This window comes from Lampetra fluviatilis, chromosome 46 (assembly GCF_964198595.1).
Source record: "Lampetra fluviatilis chromosome 46, kcLamFluv1.1, whole genome shotgun sequence".
Taxonomy (NCBI): domain Eukaryota; kingdom Metazoa; phylum Chordata; class Hyperoartia; order Petromyzontiformes; family Petromyzontidae; genus Lampetra; species Lampetra fluviatilis.
The window spans coordinates 5,643,426-5,661,663 of record NC_136320.1 but is presented as its reverse complement, the minus strand read 5'-3'; the positions used below and the strand labels follow the sequence as shown (position 1 = coordinate 5,661,663).

Here is an 18,238-nt window from a genome sequence, read left to right as displayed (position 1 = left end):
TGGATATAACACGTTTGGCAATGGTGATTTAATCATAGAGTCGGTGCAATGATGTTGGCAGTGATTCACATTATGTACATCATTACTGTGTTATATGGATTATACGATGCCCTGGAGATGTAAGACACCCCCCCAACTATCGATCTTACATACAGGGAGGGGTGCGGTCGTGGTGAGTCTCGATAGATCGCAAGAGGCGGCAGTGGCTTGGGGAGGCTTTGGTCCAGCAGTGGATTGACCATGGCTGATGGCGAGGTCTATAAAGTAGAAATGCTCTTGTGTTTAATAAGCAACTGGAAAACATTGATATGTTTGAGACCACAGTATCGATTGTAAAAAAATCTGCCATTCTCAATCCACTTCTATATAATCCGAGTATTCTGAATCATCTCTGGTTTTTATATATATAGTAGATTGCTAATCTCCCCCTCTCTGCTACTGTCACCCGGTATTGCTGAGTTTTGAAAAAGCGAGCAGTGGGGGGTTTTGGACCAAAAATGTTACGACATTTTCCCCAAAGTCACAATTTACAAGAATTCTTGACTGGGATTCGTATTACTTTGCCCGAAGCCACAGCCAGGCCGTTATTCGACGTTTATTCAATGCACGACGAGTTTACTGATATTTACGTTCAGATAAAGAGCGTGATTTTTGTAGAAGTAGTTGTAGTAATAATAGTATTAATAAAAAACAAACTGAAATTCTGTCTTGATTCAGGCAAGCCTCACAGTGTCTCAAGACCGGTTTCCAGGACGGTGCTCTAGCAGCGTGTAGAATCTAACACAATATCAGCAGACACTCCGTCTCCCTACATGCGTTCCTCCACAAAGACAACCAAAGTACTCCATACGCAGTCCGTCAGCACCACGGCCTTCTGGGAGCAGATCACTTTCACAGCATTGATTCAGTTTTTCGGATATCAGCAGTAAATCATTTTTGTCGAGTGTGGTTTATATGTTTTAAGATTTTCAGCTGAGGTTGAAAGATTTCGTTCACTTTGGCTGCAGGTCAATCCGCAATTGGGTATCACAATAAATATCATGAAAATAGTCCAATGTGAACAAAACTTGAAGATATTGTTTGAAAGTCAGCAAAATAGAGTATAAGGTTGTTCAAAACTTAAAACGCCTTTTCCGTGATAGGAAGTGATTGGATTTCGCATCGCGAATTAAAAACTTCTGAAGACAAACGCATACTGAAAAGCATCGCATAATCCCTGCGTATGCATGGGTTTTCCTAACTTGTTTAAAGTTGGGTTTGTGTTAAAGGAAACCAGAGAAGATGACGGGCTCGTGAAAGGAAAATGTTGATTAAAAGATACTTCACATTTATATTATGATCAGAAGTTAATTTTAGAAAGATGATTCTCTTATAATGAATAACTATATCGATTTGACTGCCATGCGATGAGCATTACCCTGCAGCTGGGTGTGTGGGAAGGTGCATCTCATAGCGTGACGATTAAAATGTCACTTGAAGGGATCTCAGAAACAGCTTGGTGCTTTATCCTGGCTTGCCAAGGATAACACGATACAGCAAAGTGCAGTCCGATATCATCTGTCCCTTCTGTACAGAAGAAGGGAAAGCGTGTTGCCCCCTCACACGCGTGCTCTGGTTTCCTACCACATGTACACGCGCTCTTTCATTGGCTGAAAACGTGTTCATATATATGGGGGACTGCAGAACTTGGGCAATCATTGGCTCTGGCTCCTTGCCGTCTGGCTGCTGCCTTCTCTCTCGTCTGTAGTTCCTCGACGATTGTGAGAGATGCAATGCGCATGAACGACAATGCGATATAAAACTAAGCTAAATATAATGTCCTTCCCCCACACTTCCGATTATCACGGTTGGCTACGTACGGTGCGAAAAAAGTTCAACATGCATACATACAAGTACGTTACATGTTAAATGTATATCCTGTTTGTCAATCGATTGCCAGATGAGGGCCTTTCCCACGCTGCACGCAATGAGGGTTATTTGACGACACTTGCCCTCTACTGCCCACAAGGCCGTCTTCACACGTTGTGGTGGTCGCCCATCCAAGCCACTGTCCAAGCTCAACTCGTTGAGTCCCCGTACGAGGTGCAATGCGATGTGGATTGTGTGCAGTCTACACTCGGCTGCATCTGAAGACACTCGCCACAAAGTAAGACGTGCAGAGAGCACGGGGGAGGGAGCGGAACACGCCCGAGATCTCGTCCACCGCAGAGATGGAGCGGTGAAATCGGCTCCCGTGCAGGAGTGTAGATTTGATTCGATCGATCGCAGGACTCTGAGGGATGAAGAGACGGCACGGGGAGGAGGCTTTAAGCCGGTAGCGGATGTACAATCCATCAAGTACCTGCACCACACAAGGTGATTTCATTGCTCCATCTCTACGCTCAATGTGCTGTTGGGCGCGTTCCATGCCTTAGCTGCCATTCCGTCACTAGCCTTGATCATTGGCTATTCCCCCATATCGCCAAGACCTGTTCTGCCCAATGCCACTTATTTAAAGTTTATCTTCCCATGTTATGGCATGATGTTTGATGCTATGTTTGATTTTCTAACATACGTTGTCAATTAAACCATATATTATTGATAATCCACGTGCTATTTTTTCTGTTTATATGTTAAAATATTTTTTTATAAAACTGGTAAAAATTACTCACCAACTGTTTCCTATATCTCCTCATGAACAAACCAGACCCTGCAGTGGTGTTCATAGCCCCATTGGCTGTGTCTTATATAATAATAACAACAATAATAAGTATTTAGGGAAATATGTCTGAGAAAATTAATTTTGCACGATTGATTTTCATAAACGATTCACCTCGTAAAAATATATGGCAACCGTAATTGACTCTCACTTGGATTACATATGGATACTGAATATATTGGGAATTACATAACTTATTAGAGAACTTGATTAATAAAATTAATCTTTCACCAACTCGCGCTGACCAGCGTGGTTGAAGTATGGTCAAACAACCCCCAAGAACGACACGACGTGGGGAGGCCTTCATCCAGCAGTGGATTGAGATGGTTGTTTTAGAGTATTTGGCGTGACCCTGCGCTCTGCTGGTAGCGGGTGAGCAGTACAGGCTTCGGAAAATCTAGACCGACATGCACATGACACCTTAGCAGGATAATGCAGTAATGCAATGTGTTAATTATTGCTCGATTTATCTAATTATTTAGCAAATGGATAGCATCGCCAATGACGATTTTTATTCCTAAATATAACAGATCATTTCGGGCCGATTTAAACGAGGGGTTAGCATGCGCACATATCACATGGATATCGTGTGGTGGTTCAAACGAGCAATGAACCAACAACTCATCACCACTGGCGATCTCCAACCAGTGCTGGAATTTACACATTCCTATGACTCAGACCAGTTAATCCACTGGACGACCACCATTTACTTCCCACATGGCGGTTACTGATTTTATCTCCCCCTGGAGGGATGATGGACTGACTTGACACCCTGATCAGTGTCAGTGCCACACTATCAATGTCCTTGAGGCACACATCTTCACTATCCCTGTCGATTGGGTCTCGCGTAGCACAGCAACCTCTGTGCGATCCAACACCACCACAGCACCAACATTCCTGGCATGCATCACCACGCCGCCGATGACTCCTGCAGTCGTTTAAGCAGGAAAAGGATCTTCAGGAATGAGGTCCGGAGTGGCATTGACTCAATAGGCCTGAACGTTAAACATCCTGTATATTTCAACTGTCGCGGGAAATATGAGCCATTTGTGAATTCGTGAGTCATGCGGCCAAACATCTGGATTCATTCCTTTTCTTCAAAGTTCCTTCCACCCATTCAAGAATATTCTTTTCAATTCCTACACCAACTGTGGCATGGCATCAAAACGGTGGCGCTTTAGTAGTGGTAAGAAAAACAATCGGCGATTTCCTGCTCCGACAATCAACGGGGCAGGGATAAAGCAAATTTACGACCGCTGTTCAACTTCCACACAGCGGAACTCATTTTAACAATGCCGAAGGGATGATATAATCACTCAAAAACACTGTGACCTTGAAAGGAATAGTATATAAAAGTGTATAATGTTTACAATAGCCAACTTTTCAGGCCATGGCCCTTTTCAACAGCACGTAAAGAGGCCAGAGATAGAATGGGGAATGAGAGTCGGGGACTGCATTATGCACCGTGGGGCCTGATGAAAATTTAATTGTACATTTATTTTCCGGATTAAGTTATTAATCAGCAATTGATTATTTACACAAATACAGTAGACTCTTGAACACATTCCTGCGGAGGGAGCTGGTAGGAACGTTGGGTTGCTTGGTCAATGGCCAGGGTCAACGGCGGCGTGGTGTATTCCGCAAATATGCCCGACTGTGAGGGCGGGCACAAGCCGGCGTGAGTAGGTTAAACGTTGAGTTTTATAAGGGCACCACGGGGTGACCAGCCCCTCCCCACCCAGCCCCACCCCTCCCCTCCCCACCCAGCCCCACCCTCCCCACCCATCCCCTCCCCACCCAGCCCCACCCTCCCCACCCATCCCCTCCCCACCCAGCCCCTCCCTCCCTCCTCACCCAGCCCCTCCCCACCCTCCCCTCTCCACCCAGCCCCACCCCTCTCATTTTTGTATGCACGACGGACGGACACAATAATCCCTTGTGGGCTGGTGTAACCAGGAGGTTCCTACCAGTATTATCCGCTCTGATGACTGGGTTAACAGCTGCGGATAATTCAACATTCTGGATAATCAAAAAATATTTATTTTCCGCGGATCTCTATATATAAAACCACCAATATAGGTATACATTACGTTTAAGTTAAGTTTGTTAATGAGCAAAACTAAAATTTGCAGTAAAGAATCGACCGATCGATGCGCTTGCTCAGAGATAACACTTCCCTGCTCCCGTGCAGAAGACGCGGCCCACGAAGTGGATAACCGTAGAGCCACGCCAATGAACATCAATCTAACTCCGCCCAGTGTTGCAAAGATATGCAATTACGGCATTGCAGGGGCGATCACGTGGACTTTGGAAATAACCGGAGGACATATTGTTGGGTTTAAGCACGTCACTTGTGATGCACATTTCCAAAAACTGTTTTTAGATTATTAATTTGGGCTTAAGGGAAAATCCACGAGTTATTCATTTATGTCAAAATCTCAGGTGTGCGGTTAATCCGCAAATCGGATAAACCGTACGCAGATAATCGAGTCTACGGTAGTAGCCATTGAGTAACAGACAAATAAAAAATATATTACGAAATGAACTTCATTCATATTCGAAGTAAATTTATAAAATGTTTCTGGCACATTGCATTATGGGTTGCCCTGTTGTATTGAGGTCATACTCCACTTAGTGATACATTCCTGTGTATAATTACGAGAAGGCATGAACAGGATAAACTAAACTAAGCTATTTTATTAACCAGGTAACGCCCACTGATCTATTCGCTCTTTTTCAGAGGGGAACTTGCCACACAAGATAGCTCATGGAAGTGGCTTGTGATTACATTTGAGAATGTATAGCAGCAGCCAAATAATCTAAATGCATGTTTGTAAATCTGGAGAGCAAAACCAGAGGATCTGGATTAAAATATATGCCACCACGAGGAGATAGAACACACAGACTCCAAATACTTTCTACAGGCATCGTCAGGGTCGGGATCCAACCCACGGCGCTCCACTCGCTCCTCCGCCCTCCGTTGTTTCTGGAGGGCGACTGCCTCCAACTGCCCAGCAGCAGCAGCGTCCTTCACGAGCCTCCTCCTCCACAGAGGCCGATCTTGACACCGCTGGTACTTCTAGATTTGGTACTAGTCGTCGGCAAGTCCACTCAGCTCCACATCCTCCCGTACCGCATCAGTCCATCTCTTCTCCAGCCCATGCCGTGCCCGTTTAGCCCCCTCTCTGCGGCCAAACAGAAGCTGCTTGGGCATGCGACGACTGGGCATGCGGGCTACGTGACCCAGCCAACGCAGCCTTGCCTGCTGGAAACGCCAAAAACATATTCCTGCGGAGGGAGCTGGTAGGAACGTTGGGTTGCTCGGTCAATGGCTAGGGTCAACGGCGGCGTGGTGTATTCCGCAAATATGCCCGACTGTGAGGGCGGGCACAAGCCGGCGTGAGTAGGTTAAACGTTGAGTTTTATAAGGGCACCACGGGGTGACCAGCCCCTCCCCACCCAGCCCCACCCCACCCAGCCCCTCCCCACCCACCTAGCCCCTCCCCACCCAGCCCATCCCTCCCCACCCAGCCCCTCCCTGTACGACGGACAGAATAATCCCCTGTGGGCTGGTGTAACCAGGAGGTTCCTACCAGTATAAGCCCGATGTCTATAGATGCACAGACATACGCACATACATAGACTATCTACGATTGATTGATAGTGACATTACCACAACAGCTGTACCAGCCTATGTGCACTTTAGAGTCACGCGACAGCCCCGGGTGTTATGGATTTACTGAGGTGACTGGGAGTAGTTGCACCGCCGGTTTTCTCCGCTGTGTCCACGTGCTTGCCATAAGTGTTAAAGCCACAAGGCGCTCTGTGTGCAGTGTGTCACTCCACCGCCACCTATTGTTGTGGAGAGGCAGTTCAGAGGTCTCTTTATAGAGAGCGATCTTTATTGGCACCACTGGTGCCAGTCATTACCAAGTCCAATCAGCTCCCAGTCCTACCAGAGGCAAAACTAAAATAAACTTTCGAAGAGGGAGGGTACTGGAATTTCAAGCCTTTAAAATAAGGCTCTACTTTAAATTGATCTGGTAAATATCAATGAAATACCAATTTTCGGGGTCTCACAGGGCGAGGGGCGATAAACATTGCCACCCGTCCCCCCGGACTCGCCACTGATTCCTTCTGTAATCATATCAGCTCCTCTCTTCTGCAGCCCATGCTGCTGTGCCCGTTTAGCCACCTCTGTCCGGCCAAACAGAAGCTGCTTGGGCATGCGGTGGCTGGGCATGCGGTGGCTGGGCATGCGGTGGCTGGGCATGCGGTGGCTGGGCATGCGGTGGCTGGGCATGCGGTGGCTGGGCATGCGGTGGCTGGGCATGCGGTGGCTGGGCATGCGGTGGCTGGGCATGCGGTGGCTGGGCATGCGGTGGCTGGGCATGCGGTGGCTGGGCATGCGGTGGCTGGGCATGCGGGCTACGTGACCCAGCCAACGCAGCTTCGTCCGCCGGAGCAGCTAACCCATGGGTCTATGTCCAGATCTTTTCAGGATCATTGACCATCACCTCTTTTTCCGTTCTGCTCAAGCCAACTTACTTTTCTTAACAGTTCATGTCTCTAGTTTGCATCTGTTCTCCGATCCCGTGATTGTAATTGAGATCGGTACTGTATAGCATCTGTACCGTCAAAGGACGCCCGTGAAATAGTCTAACAGCTCATTGGACCCTTCCTGCAGAAATCAAAACTAAATCTCAATCCACGCGTTCCTCCGTTTCGCCGTCTAATTCAAGAGTGGACTGTCCCATGCACTCTTCAGATTGTGTTCCAAGTTTGTTTGTGTTTTCTGATTTCATTTGGATTCTGTTCCTATAATTGCCCGAGCTATACGTATTATTTTACGATGTGTTTACCAGGTGTGTTCCTTGAATACGGTATCTTCACTTGTTTCGCTGTTTGTCTTGGCAAGTTTCATGCAATTGTTGTTTGTGCTTGTGTTAGTTTGAACATTTCCCTCCCTGCAATGTATTTTAACTTTCATGACTGCCCACGGGTTTGGGCTGTGGTTGTCCTTATACAAGACCTGCTTAGCTCAGTGGGCCTTACAAGCTCGAATAAAGTCTTGAGTTTAAGTCTTGTATAATTGGCACCATGTGTATTCTAAGCCTTACAGATTGTAAAGTTGTCCGAGGCTTGGGAATTACTTTTGTTGCAATCATTTATTTTGAGCACAAGAAATGAAATACTTCAACCATTTCCTGTAGTTATTTTCCATCAGTTGTTTGGCTTGTCAGCAGCACAATTAGTGGTGAATAATACTGGGTGCTTCAAAATTGTTGACACTTCCGTACAACTATCGTTTTTAATGGAAAAATAACGGATAATACACTGTAACATAACAAATCTATGTTAATATCTTTCAAAAGTCAGTCTCCACTTGTTTGCCATCCTTGTCAACGCATGCCTGGAATCTTCTCCAGGTGGTCTCCAGAGCCCGGAGGAGTATTCATTGTGGTATTGTTGCAAATTCTCAGAAGTGTGAACATTTTTTTGAAGCACCCTGTATTTTCTCCAAATATTTGCATTTCAAAAAAAATCCAATTGAAATCGGCGACATCGTGTTGACTATTCAGGTTAGCAAATGGGCTTGGACATGACCCGAGGGGTGTCCTTTGGGTACGGTGAATGACCGCCCCGGTATTTAGAGTTTGGAGCCGTCGGGGTCCCACAGCGTGGGATTTGCCCCAGGCCCCGTACCCCACTATGGACGGCCCTGGACATAACTTTAATTAGACTGCAGGAGAAATCCGATGAGCTATGAAGCTCTTTTTCATAGATGTCAAGTATGGGCGGGTCAGCAAGTTACAACAGCAAACACTACAAAACACGGCACACAACACGAAATGAGTGCAATAGAGAAAATGGTAAGCAAGTTACGCAATATCAATAAACGATACATCATAGAAGCCATTTATGGAGATTGGATAAGGCAGCAAAAACGAAACAGTCCCAGACCACAGCAAGAGAACACCCAGCGTCGCGAGACGGGATGAAGGCCACAATGGTCGAGGTTGGTTTCAGAATGAGAGCCAAAGGTGGGAATACAACCACAGGCCGTCCACCGCAGTGATGGGGCGATTAAGATCAAACTTAATTTGGAGCTTTCGTGACTGCAGGAATTTCTCTTTGGTTCTTTCGGTAAAGTCACGTATAAAGTGTCTTGGTGGCGGCAGTGACAGATGGCAACGGCTTGGGGAAGCCTTAATCATGCTCAAGAGCATGCTATATGGTACAACCTTGTTTTGACAAATCCGCCCACCCCCACCTTAATACATTAGACCCATGTCTTGTTCAATACTATTTTAAATGTAATCTGATTTAAGTAGTTTATTAAGCTTTGAGACATTTGATTGCCAGTGATCATCAGCAGCCATGGTCAATCTACTGCTGAATAAATGTTTCCCGAAGCCTTCACCGTCTCTCGCAGTCCAACAATGCCACGACCCATCTCACACAAAAAACCATCAACACATTCGTCAACACCGATGCGTGGCCTCAAACCGAAACAAATATACACCAACGACGTTTCGGGCCATGTCCCTTCTCCATAGCACACACACATATAAAGGCCAGAGAAGATAGATGTGTTTGGAGACTTTACACTCAACCCACTGAGCTTTTTAGCTCTTTTTCAGAAGCGACCCGGTCACAGATGATAGCTCAACGCAGTGGCTTATCATGTGGAAATGTACAGCGGCCAAATACTCTCAACACGATGCTAAGTGGAGAGACAACCCGGAAGACCCGGGAATAAATCCACGCGACCACGGGGAGAGAGAAACTCGCGACCACGGGGGGAGAGAAACTCGCGACCACGGGGAGAGAGAAACTCGCGACCACGTGGGGAGAGAAACTCGCGACCACGGGGGGAGAGAAACTCGCGACCACGTGGGGAGAGAAACTCGCGACCACGGGGGGAGAGAAACTCGCGACCACGTGGGGAGAGAAACTCGCGACCACGGGGGGAGAGAAACTCGCAAACTCCACATCCACATCAGCGGCAGCAGGCGTCAGGGTCGGAGCCCACGACCTCCCGTATACCTGGCGAGGTAGTCAACATCTCGCCACCGTGGCGCTCCACCAACAGGGGTGGGATTACATAAAAGATAGTTCTATGATGATCTCATCGCGTTGTCTGATCTCCTCGCTCCATCTCCGCCCTCGGCTGCCATTTCGTGAGCCTCGTCCATCGGCCATTTTCTCGCTCCCGGCCGTGACGTCGCTGGCCGCCGCGTGTGCACCACCCAGCAGCGGATAGACCACGGCCGGCCGTGCCATTGATCACGCACGTAGAATCGATTCGTTATTGATTATAGGAGATGTGGTGGATCGCATCAGCTTAGATTCGCGAATCGATTCTTTGTAGTTTTGAATCGTTAAACAACAATCGTTGGCTCTATCTCCCTCATTGCGTAATGGCGTCAGGGCCAACGTGACGACGTCACGACCGCGCGCGGGTGCCGAGGCGTGACCCGGGTTGACGTTGCGTCGTGACGTCACGCCGCGACGTGCACGTGCTGTGCGACGCGACGTCGTGACGTCACGCCCGCTCGCCCAAGCAATTCCCGGCCGTACGCCGTGACGTCACGGCTCGACGAGGAGACGTAAGGACTCGCGTTTGACGCAGATGGGCGCGGCGCGTCGTTACGTCACACCCCTCGGTGACGTCATCGCGCTTCCCGCCCTCCGCCATCGCCGCCGTCGTCGAGCCTCTCGCAGACGGAGCTCGATTCGTGCGATCCACTTCTTAATCACTCGACGTCTCTTCGTGCTCGTCATGGCCTCGGCAGAGTAAGTGTCTCTCTTTCTATCGGGGTTCTAAGTAAATAGCAACATCGCGCGCTGTCGTTTTTTAAAAATTGCGGGGCCCCGGTTTCGTTGTTGAGGCGAGGCAAAGGGACGAGGGCCCCCTGCGAGGCCTGCGCTCGCCTGGACGTGGTCAGGCCCAGGGCGCGAACCCGGGGCCTTGCGCGGGCCGCGAAGCCTCCCTCCATCCCTCCATCCCTCCCCGTGTTCTCCCCGCGCATGTCTCGTGTCTTGCTCGTTTACGATTTCCTCTTCGACTCTCGTCGTTTTTCTGATAATTTCCGTCGTGTTTTAATCCGCGCCGCCCGTATATTTGCACCAAATACCTGAGCTGCCGACTCGTTGGGCCGCGCGAGTTTTGCCTCGTCATGAGAATTCAGGACCGGGAACCCCCCAGCGAACTGGGAACCCCCCAGGATCGTAAATCCACGGGGTTTAGGAGCCACAATCCCCGGGGCGAGTCCCCGTGGCCCCGTCCCTGAGGCCCCGTGATTTGGGACCCGGTATCCAGATAAATCCCGTTGACCCGGGTCCCCCACTTGTAGGCCCAGGTTTCAAAGCGAAAGCGCGAACCCTAGACACCCATGGAGAGCCCAAGACCCCTCGAGTTTCCCCTTTAATAAGAGTCCAAGAGCTAACCTGGGAGCTGTCACCCCTCCCACCCGGGGTTTAGAGGTCCTCGTTTTATTCGAGTGCAAATGGCGGAAATGGCCGCGCTTTTTGCTCGAACAATAAGTGGAGACGCAGTACTGATCACCGGTTGTCTGTTTAACCGTCGATCGTTCATCTATCTCTTTGTATATACCATATGTATATTACAGGTTATATGGGCATGAATTTAAGATTGAAGCTGTGCAAATAATGTAAACATGGATCAATGTTCCCGTGAATTCTAGTGAAATTGAATGGGTTCTGTTATTAGTCTTGCAGTACTGGAGTTGTAATTTATCTCTGTCCAGCTACATGCAGAGGGATCTTTATAACTGGAGTTGTAATTGATCTCTGTCCAGCTACATGCAGAGGGATCTTTATAACAAAGCCAGAACACATTCGGATAAAAATCTATTTCACGTGTGACTTGGGGGGCATACACTACAGTATTAAATACTCATCACAGTCGTGTTCTAAACGAGTGAGTCCATTTCACTTCATACGGGGCAGTTCTGCCATAAGAGGCCCTCTTGGGCTTTGTAATTGGAGTTTTTTTCCTCGTTTTCCGGATACTCTTGGGCCACGTAGGCAATGCCTGTGTGCCTCTGACCGCCTCCGCAACATTGTTTCTTCCTTGGTTAGCATGTATTGTGTGTGTGCATGCGCGTATAGTACGGTGAGCGTAATTGCGTAGTAAAGTACCTCGAAAAAGTGAAGCATTGTCATATGGAAACTGCGCGGGTTAATGGATTTTTGTGATGGTGGTGTCTGGTGCTTTCCAGTGCACTTGATGCGTTCCTTGGACCCAATATAACTGGTTTTATAGTTTCATTACCAGTTCTGCCTGTACGCTTTTAATCTATGGGGACTCGAATGATGTGCTCATATTTCAGAACATTTCCATAAGGATTTTTTGTTTAGTAAATCTTTATAATTGTTAATATTGTATCTCAGTGGATTTGGATTTCCATACATTAAAGTGCCTGTGAAAACTGTCCAACATATGGAAAAGGGATTGATTCTGATTTGTCATTGAATAAGCTCAACCTTGGAAGTGGTGCATTAGAAGCTATTTTTTGCATTGTGTGTTTTGAGTATTCGTAAGCGTCAAAAACTTGTTTGGAATATTTGTTTTATAATTCGTATTTAGTTTAATATAATAAGATTACTTTGGCTTTGGTTTTTCACCAATAAAGATTAATTGTTACCATTGTCCTTTATCTAAACCATTGAAGACAATTGGTTTGTGGCTTTTTGTTTATGACAACTGCTGTTAATGGTATATATCGGAACCAATGTGTCTGAAACATTGCATTGCATTTATGAGAAACATTTGACACACAATTAAATCTTTACAAACAGCACCACGTGCCCCGGGGTAGCTTCTCTGTTTGCCATTTAATATTGTATAGTTCAATTACCGGGCACTAATGTAATGTCAGTGTTGAGTGATATCCAAATCGGTTTGTGGCCTACCCTTCACCAACCCGCATTGACCAGCGTGATGTGGTGAAGTATGGTCAAAAAAACCTCGACGACCAACACGTTGTGGGGAGGCCTTAATTCAGTTCATGACCGATGAACTATTTTTTTATAGTCGGTTACTTCCTAGATGCATCGTTCCTTTGTATACCAGAGTAAATTTGTAATAATGGGTGATGTTCATGTAATGTTGCAATTGATGAACGTGTTGCAGAAACAATGTTGGCTTTTCTCAATACTGACCCTTTCCTTACAAGCCTCAATTTGATTTGACAGCATGACCTGCACGCCCAGCAACGAGTCCCATACGCCGGGCCGCGTTAAACATTCCAAATGTTGGGATTACTTTACAATGATGGAGGGAAGAAAGCAAGTGCAGTGCAAGACCTGTCTGCTGACGCTCACCTATCACAAGTCTACCACCATGATGAACAAACACCTGAACAGAAAGCATCCCAACATGTTGTCGCTGGAGGACAGCCATCGCGACACTACCGATGTCCGGTAAGAAAGCACTCCTGCACTCACGAGTTCATTATCTTTGATCGTGCGCGTTTTGATACTGCCAACCTCTCTGATGACGCACCTGCCATCTCTGATGATGCACCTGCCAGGGCTCGGGTTTTAGATCGTGTTTTAAAGTGGTCACCACTTGCATAATCAAATTAGGCCTCATGCATTGTTAAATTGTGTTTATCTAATTAAAACCTAGGCATTCAATTTGCAATTCTAATGACTTGAAGTTTAAAACCTGGCTTTAGGCCAACTGAGGCCATCCTCTTTCTGTGAAGTTAACAGTAGTTGTCCTGTCATGAGATTAACCTCTATCATGGGGAATGTAGAATTAATGCGTGGCTTGGGGTTATCAACTGAGATGAGTGGCCCCCGCCATTTGACTTTTTCACTTTTTGTATTTCTGCTACAACATTTTTTTAAAGGTGCTTATTTTTCAGCCATTCTATAACTTTAGCTGAACAGTAACTGTCATTTTAGAGGTTACTGCATTGTTGATCTACTTTTCGGATTTCATGCAGCAGTTTTATCACACTAAATGTGCCTGTAGATCGGAAGTGCAGAATGAGTAACTGTCTTGCCCGCTCTTAATTTCAGGATCAAAAAGGAGATTAAGCTGACCATCCCTAAGGTCCGAAGACGTCGCTGTGCCCAAGACCGGGCCCGGTCCATCACAGGCCTCCTGCTGCAGGTTATCGTGAAGGACCTCCGTCCACTGGATCTCGTGAATGGGGTGGCTTTCAGGGAGTTTCTTTCATTCTTGGAGCCCGGCTACTCTGTCCCCTCCGTGGTCTACTTTGAAAAGATGCTGGAAGAGAAGTATAGCGAGGTGAAGCAGCAGTGCATTGCCGAGCTCAAGAAGGCGTCGGGCTTGTCGCTGAGCTGCGACGTGTGGAACAGCGCTGCAGTTGACGCCTACATGTCCGTTTCGGTGCATTTTATCGACGAGGACTGGCAGCTGCGAAACTTCCTTCTGGAGAGCACCAACGTGCTGGAGAGCCACACACCCATTGTGATCCGCCAGTGGATTGAGGATGCGCTGCAGCGCTTCGAGGTGGAGCCCGCCAAGATCGTGTCGATGGTGCACGACACCGGCGAGAACATGTCAGCCGCCGCCAGGCTGCTGGAGGAGGCGTACAGCTGGAAGCCCGTGCAATGCGCGGCCCACAGCCTGCAGCTCATCGTCAAGGACCACGGCATCTCCAAGCTGCCGGCGCTGGACCGCGCGGTCGACGTAGCACGCCAGCTGGTGGAGTACTTCCGCAAGAGCGAGTTTGCTCTGAGCCAGCTGAGCGTGCGTGAGAAGGAGTACAACATCATTGAGTGCCCGCTGGTGGTGGACACGCCCTCACGCTGGAACACCACCTTCGACATGATTGACCGGCTGCTGGAGCTGCGCGTGCCCATCGCGGCCGTGCTGGGTGACATGGCAGTAATGCCGTCATGGCCGAGCGCGCCCATGGAACTGGTGATGCCCCAGCAGTGGGACATGCTCATGGAGCTGAAGACGCTGCTGGAGCCATTTGTGCACGCCACGGCCTTTCTGGGCTCTGAGACGCACGTGTCCGCCTCCACCGTTCCCGTCCTGGTCAAGGGGCTAATCCGCGCGCTGGAGGCCGTGCACTACACATTGGATGGCGTCGAGGTGGTGGACTCGCCCCACATCCAGCAGCTGAAAGAGCGCGTCAAGTGGCAGCTGGAGGAGCGCTGGAAGTTCCCGACGGCACCCCATGTCGACTTCTTACTGTACGCTGCGGCCCTTGACCCGCGCTTCCGCGGCCTCAAGTTCCTCTCGGGGCCGGACGCGGATGCCGTCAGAAGCCACGTCCTCGCCAAGGCCATTGACTTCAACCGCCAGGATCCGTCCGCCAACCGGGATCCGTCGGTCGTCAAGCCCACCATCATTCATGTGTCAGGCCTCGACCAGCTGTTCGCCGGATTCTCAGATTTCGCCGACGACATGGAGGTGGCGGTGGTGGGATCCAGCGACATCGAAGCGATCGTGTACAAGGAGGCGGAGCAGTACTTCAACGAGAAACAGACGCCGCGCGGGGTGAACCCACTCGTGTGGTGGCGAGACAACCAGAGCCGCCTGCCCTACCTCAGCCGTGTGGCAAAGCAGGTGCTTTGCCTGCCGGCTACGTCTTCACCGGCCGACAAGATTTTCTCGACCGCCGGACTGGACTTCATGCGACTGTGCACAAGCTTGCACCCCTCGCACCTCAACATGGTCATTTATCTGAACCGGAACATGAGGGAGTGCTCTGGACAGGACTGATGCGGTCGCTTGCATGCAGTAGAACCTCCAAACAGTGTGTGCTTTGTTTTTTTTCCAGATCATTGTATTTGTGTAAATAGTAAGTTGGCAAAGGGTTTTTAAGTTTATACCGAGTTTCCTGAATGTGTGTTTCGGGGGCCGGTACGGTAGTTGCAGAGTGGAGAGCAGTTAAATATACGCAGCTCAACAATATTTTTATATTTTAGTTTTTTTTAGGCCTGTGTAGCTTCCAAAGAAGGCATAATTATTGTGTAGATGTCTGAATACCAGTTCACTAATTGTGAATTCTGGCTTCTTCTAATACACTGGGCATTTGAATTGCATTAACTGACACATAACATCTGGGTTGCTGTGTGTTGACCTTTTAAACGGGCTGATCATAATTAAGGTTATGATGACTCAAAAACCACAGCATTGCAATTTAATTAGCATAAGTACTTTCATCCAAAGTGTGGCAACTTAAATTTGCTTCTGTTAATAGGAAACCGCTAATTCCACCCTGAAACAATGTAAAATTGTCTCTTAGATTGAGCACCAACATTTCCGCTTTTAACCTTCCCCATTACGCTGGTGCCCACTGATATAATATCTGCATGGCTCCCACAAGGCGCTGCGCACCATGCCGTGACTTGTAGTGCCAACTCCCAGCTTGCATACCATGTGTTGTGTAGTAAAACGTAAGATTGTCACACTTGAGCGATGTCACGAGAACGCTCTAAATAGTATTGGAAAGTTGCACGATTACAACGTTAAATTCCATTCGTAAAGTTGTTGGACATCTCATAATACACGGCCTAGTTATATATAATTTTAATATGTATAGCCTTAAAATAAATAATATGGTTTGGCAACTCTAATTGTAGAAAGATTCAAGTTGGATTTGTTAAGTGGAAAACATTACAAAATATTTCTGCATTCCCTGCCAAGTACACTTTTTGTATTGAACAATTTTTATTACAAAAAAGATCTGAAACCTCTTGTGAGTTTTAATTGCTAAGGCTGATCTTATTACCGCTTGATTATGTTTTTACGTATATGGTCCATTTCCTCTTACATTTAATGAGTTTGCTTGCGCAACTAGCTGGCTTCTCGGAAGCAACCTAGAAGCTAAAAGCCAGCAAGGGTAATTAGGCTCGTTAACAATAAATAGCTACGTAAAGATGGCATTTAAGAAAGCAACAAAAATTTGCATTCACATGCCAAACTACTTTGTAGCAGAGGTCGCAAACGGGTTTTGATAACTTACCCGTACCCGGCCGCACCAGGGTCGCAAACGGGTACCCGTACCCGGCCGTACCCGTACCCTACCCGTACCCGGCCGGGTACTGGTAGCCGGGTATCGGGTAGGGTACGGTTATCGGGTACCCGGTTGCGACCTCTGCTTTGTAGCATCTTTGGTAGCGATTTCTAGAAAATTGAAGACAAACTCCTAAATGCAAATTGAGTAAGGATTATGTACCTGATATAGTTATTGTAACGAACAGTAGCTCTGAAATGCAGAAAAATGTTGAAAAGCTTAACTAGGGCTCCAAACCAGGACTGAAGATAAATGTGCAAAACATAAGTACAACTGGAAAACAGTGGAATATTAGCATGATAGGTAACATACACTTTAAGTAATAAAGTTTGGGGCAGGACACGTCACTATTAGGATAATGATCAATGGTCTAAAGTAATGGAATGGCAGTCAAAAGAGAACATGCCTGTGACGATGACCTCTGCAGAGATGGAGTTATAAAATTGGCTCTTGTGCGGTTAAATAATTGAAATCTCGGGACCCTTTGAGATGACGACGGAATGGGTACATCCAGAAGTGGATTGATCGTGGCTGATGATGATTTGTAAATAATCCAGCCAGGTGATGCTCTAGTTAGAGGCCTCAACTATTGTTAGGTAATAAACATAATGGCCAAATTCATGGTCGTAACAGCCTGATTAATCATCCGGAATCTGTAAAATAACTGCTGAGGGTATCATGAATAGACTCGCCCCCACTATCAGATGTACCCACTGCGCCACACTCGCTGCGGCTGGAAGACGATATTAATTCTAATTGTTAGATTGTTTTTTATATTGTTGACGAGCTGTGAGAATGGGCTATGCCTGTGCTTTCTCTGGTCTTGCACAGGGCCACCATTTAGCTTTGGATCTTGCCCTATGGAACATGGCAAGTGGAAGCCACTTTATTCCAGGTAGTCACTTGAGAGCTTGTCCACTGGCCAGAGTGTGAGTTTTGTACATTATTTGTCATTTTGAGGTTCTACTATACTCATGTCCGTTGGTAAAAACAAAATACTGCCATCTGCTTTATTTTGAACTTTAAAGTTGCTATAATTTGAAGCTTTATGAATAAATTTCATATCTAGTATTACTAATGTAGCGGTAGGATTTTTAGGTACTAAACGTATTCAAGTGGCTAAGGAACTGTGCATGGTTGTAGTTTATATACTTTGCTTTCCATTTCGCTTTATAATTTTGTCTAATAAAATAGAAAAAAATGTCACGTGTCCTAACATTAAGCACACAATGTAGAGCACGTTGGTTTGTAAGAAAAGCGTACGTCTGCGGCAGGAGGATTAGTAGCACTGAGGTTAACCATGTTTTTCTCTCGACCAACTTCTTGGAAGGTTGTGGATGGATAACGTTTCCCACTCGGCTTTTGCAATCATTCTACCCTGGGTATAAATCACTTATCTTGTGTGGTTCTTCATCTATCTGTTTTTGTCTTGTGATAGACACGGACAGGCCTGAGTGTAATGATGACCAAAGTCACAATTTTTACGTCAACGAAGACAAATGTT

At 47.2% G+C, this 18,238-nt stretch overlaps 1 protein-coding gene across 1 annotated transcript in view; it reads left to right on the top strand.

Moving 5' to 3' along the window:
- The first annotated feature begins 10,378 nt into the window (after window positions 1-10,378).
- LOC144947716 (transitional endoplasmic reticulum ATPase) overlaps window positions 10,379-18,238 on the top strand; it is a 71,477-nt gene continuing 63,617 nt past the window's right edge. Inside the window, exon 1 of the mRNA XM_078877028.1 lies at window positions 10,379-10,498. Within this exon, the coding sequence (XP_078733154.1) occupies window positions 10,485-10,498 (14 nt within the window). The 5' untranslated portion in view covers window positions 10,379-10,484. The remainder of the gene's footprint in view (window positions 10,499-18,238) is intronic.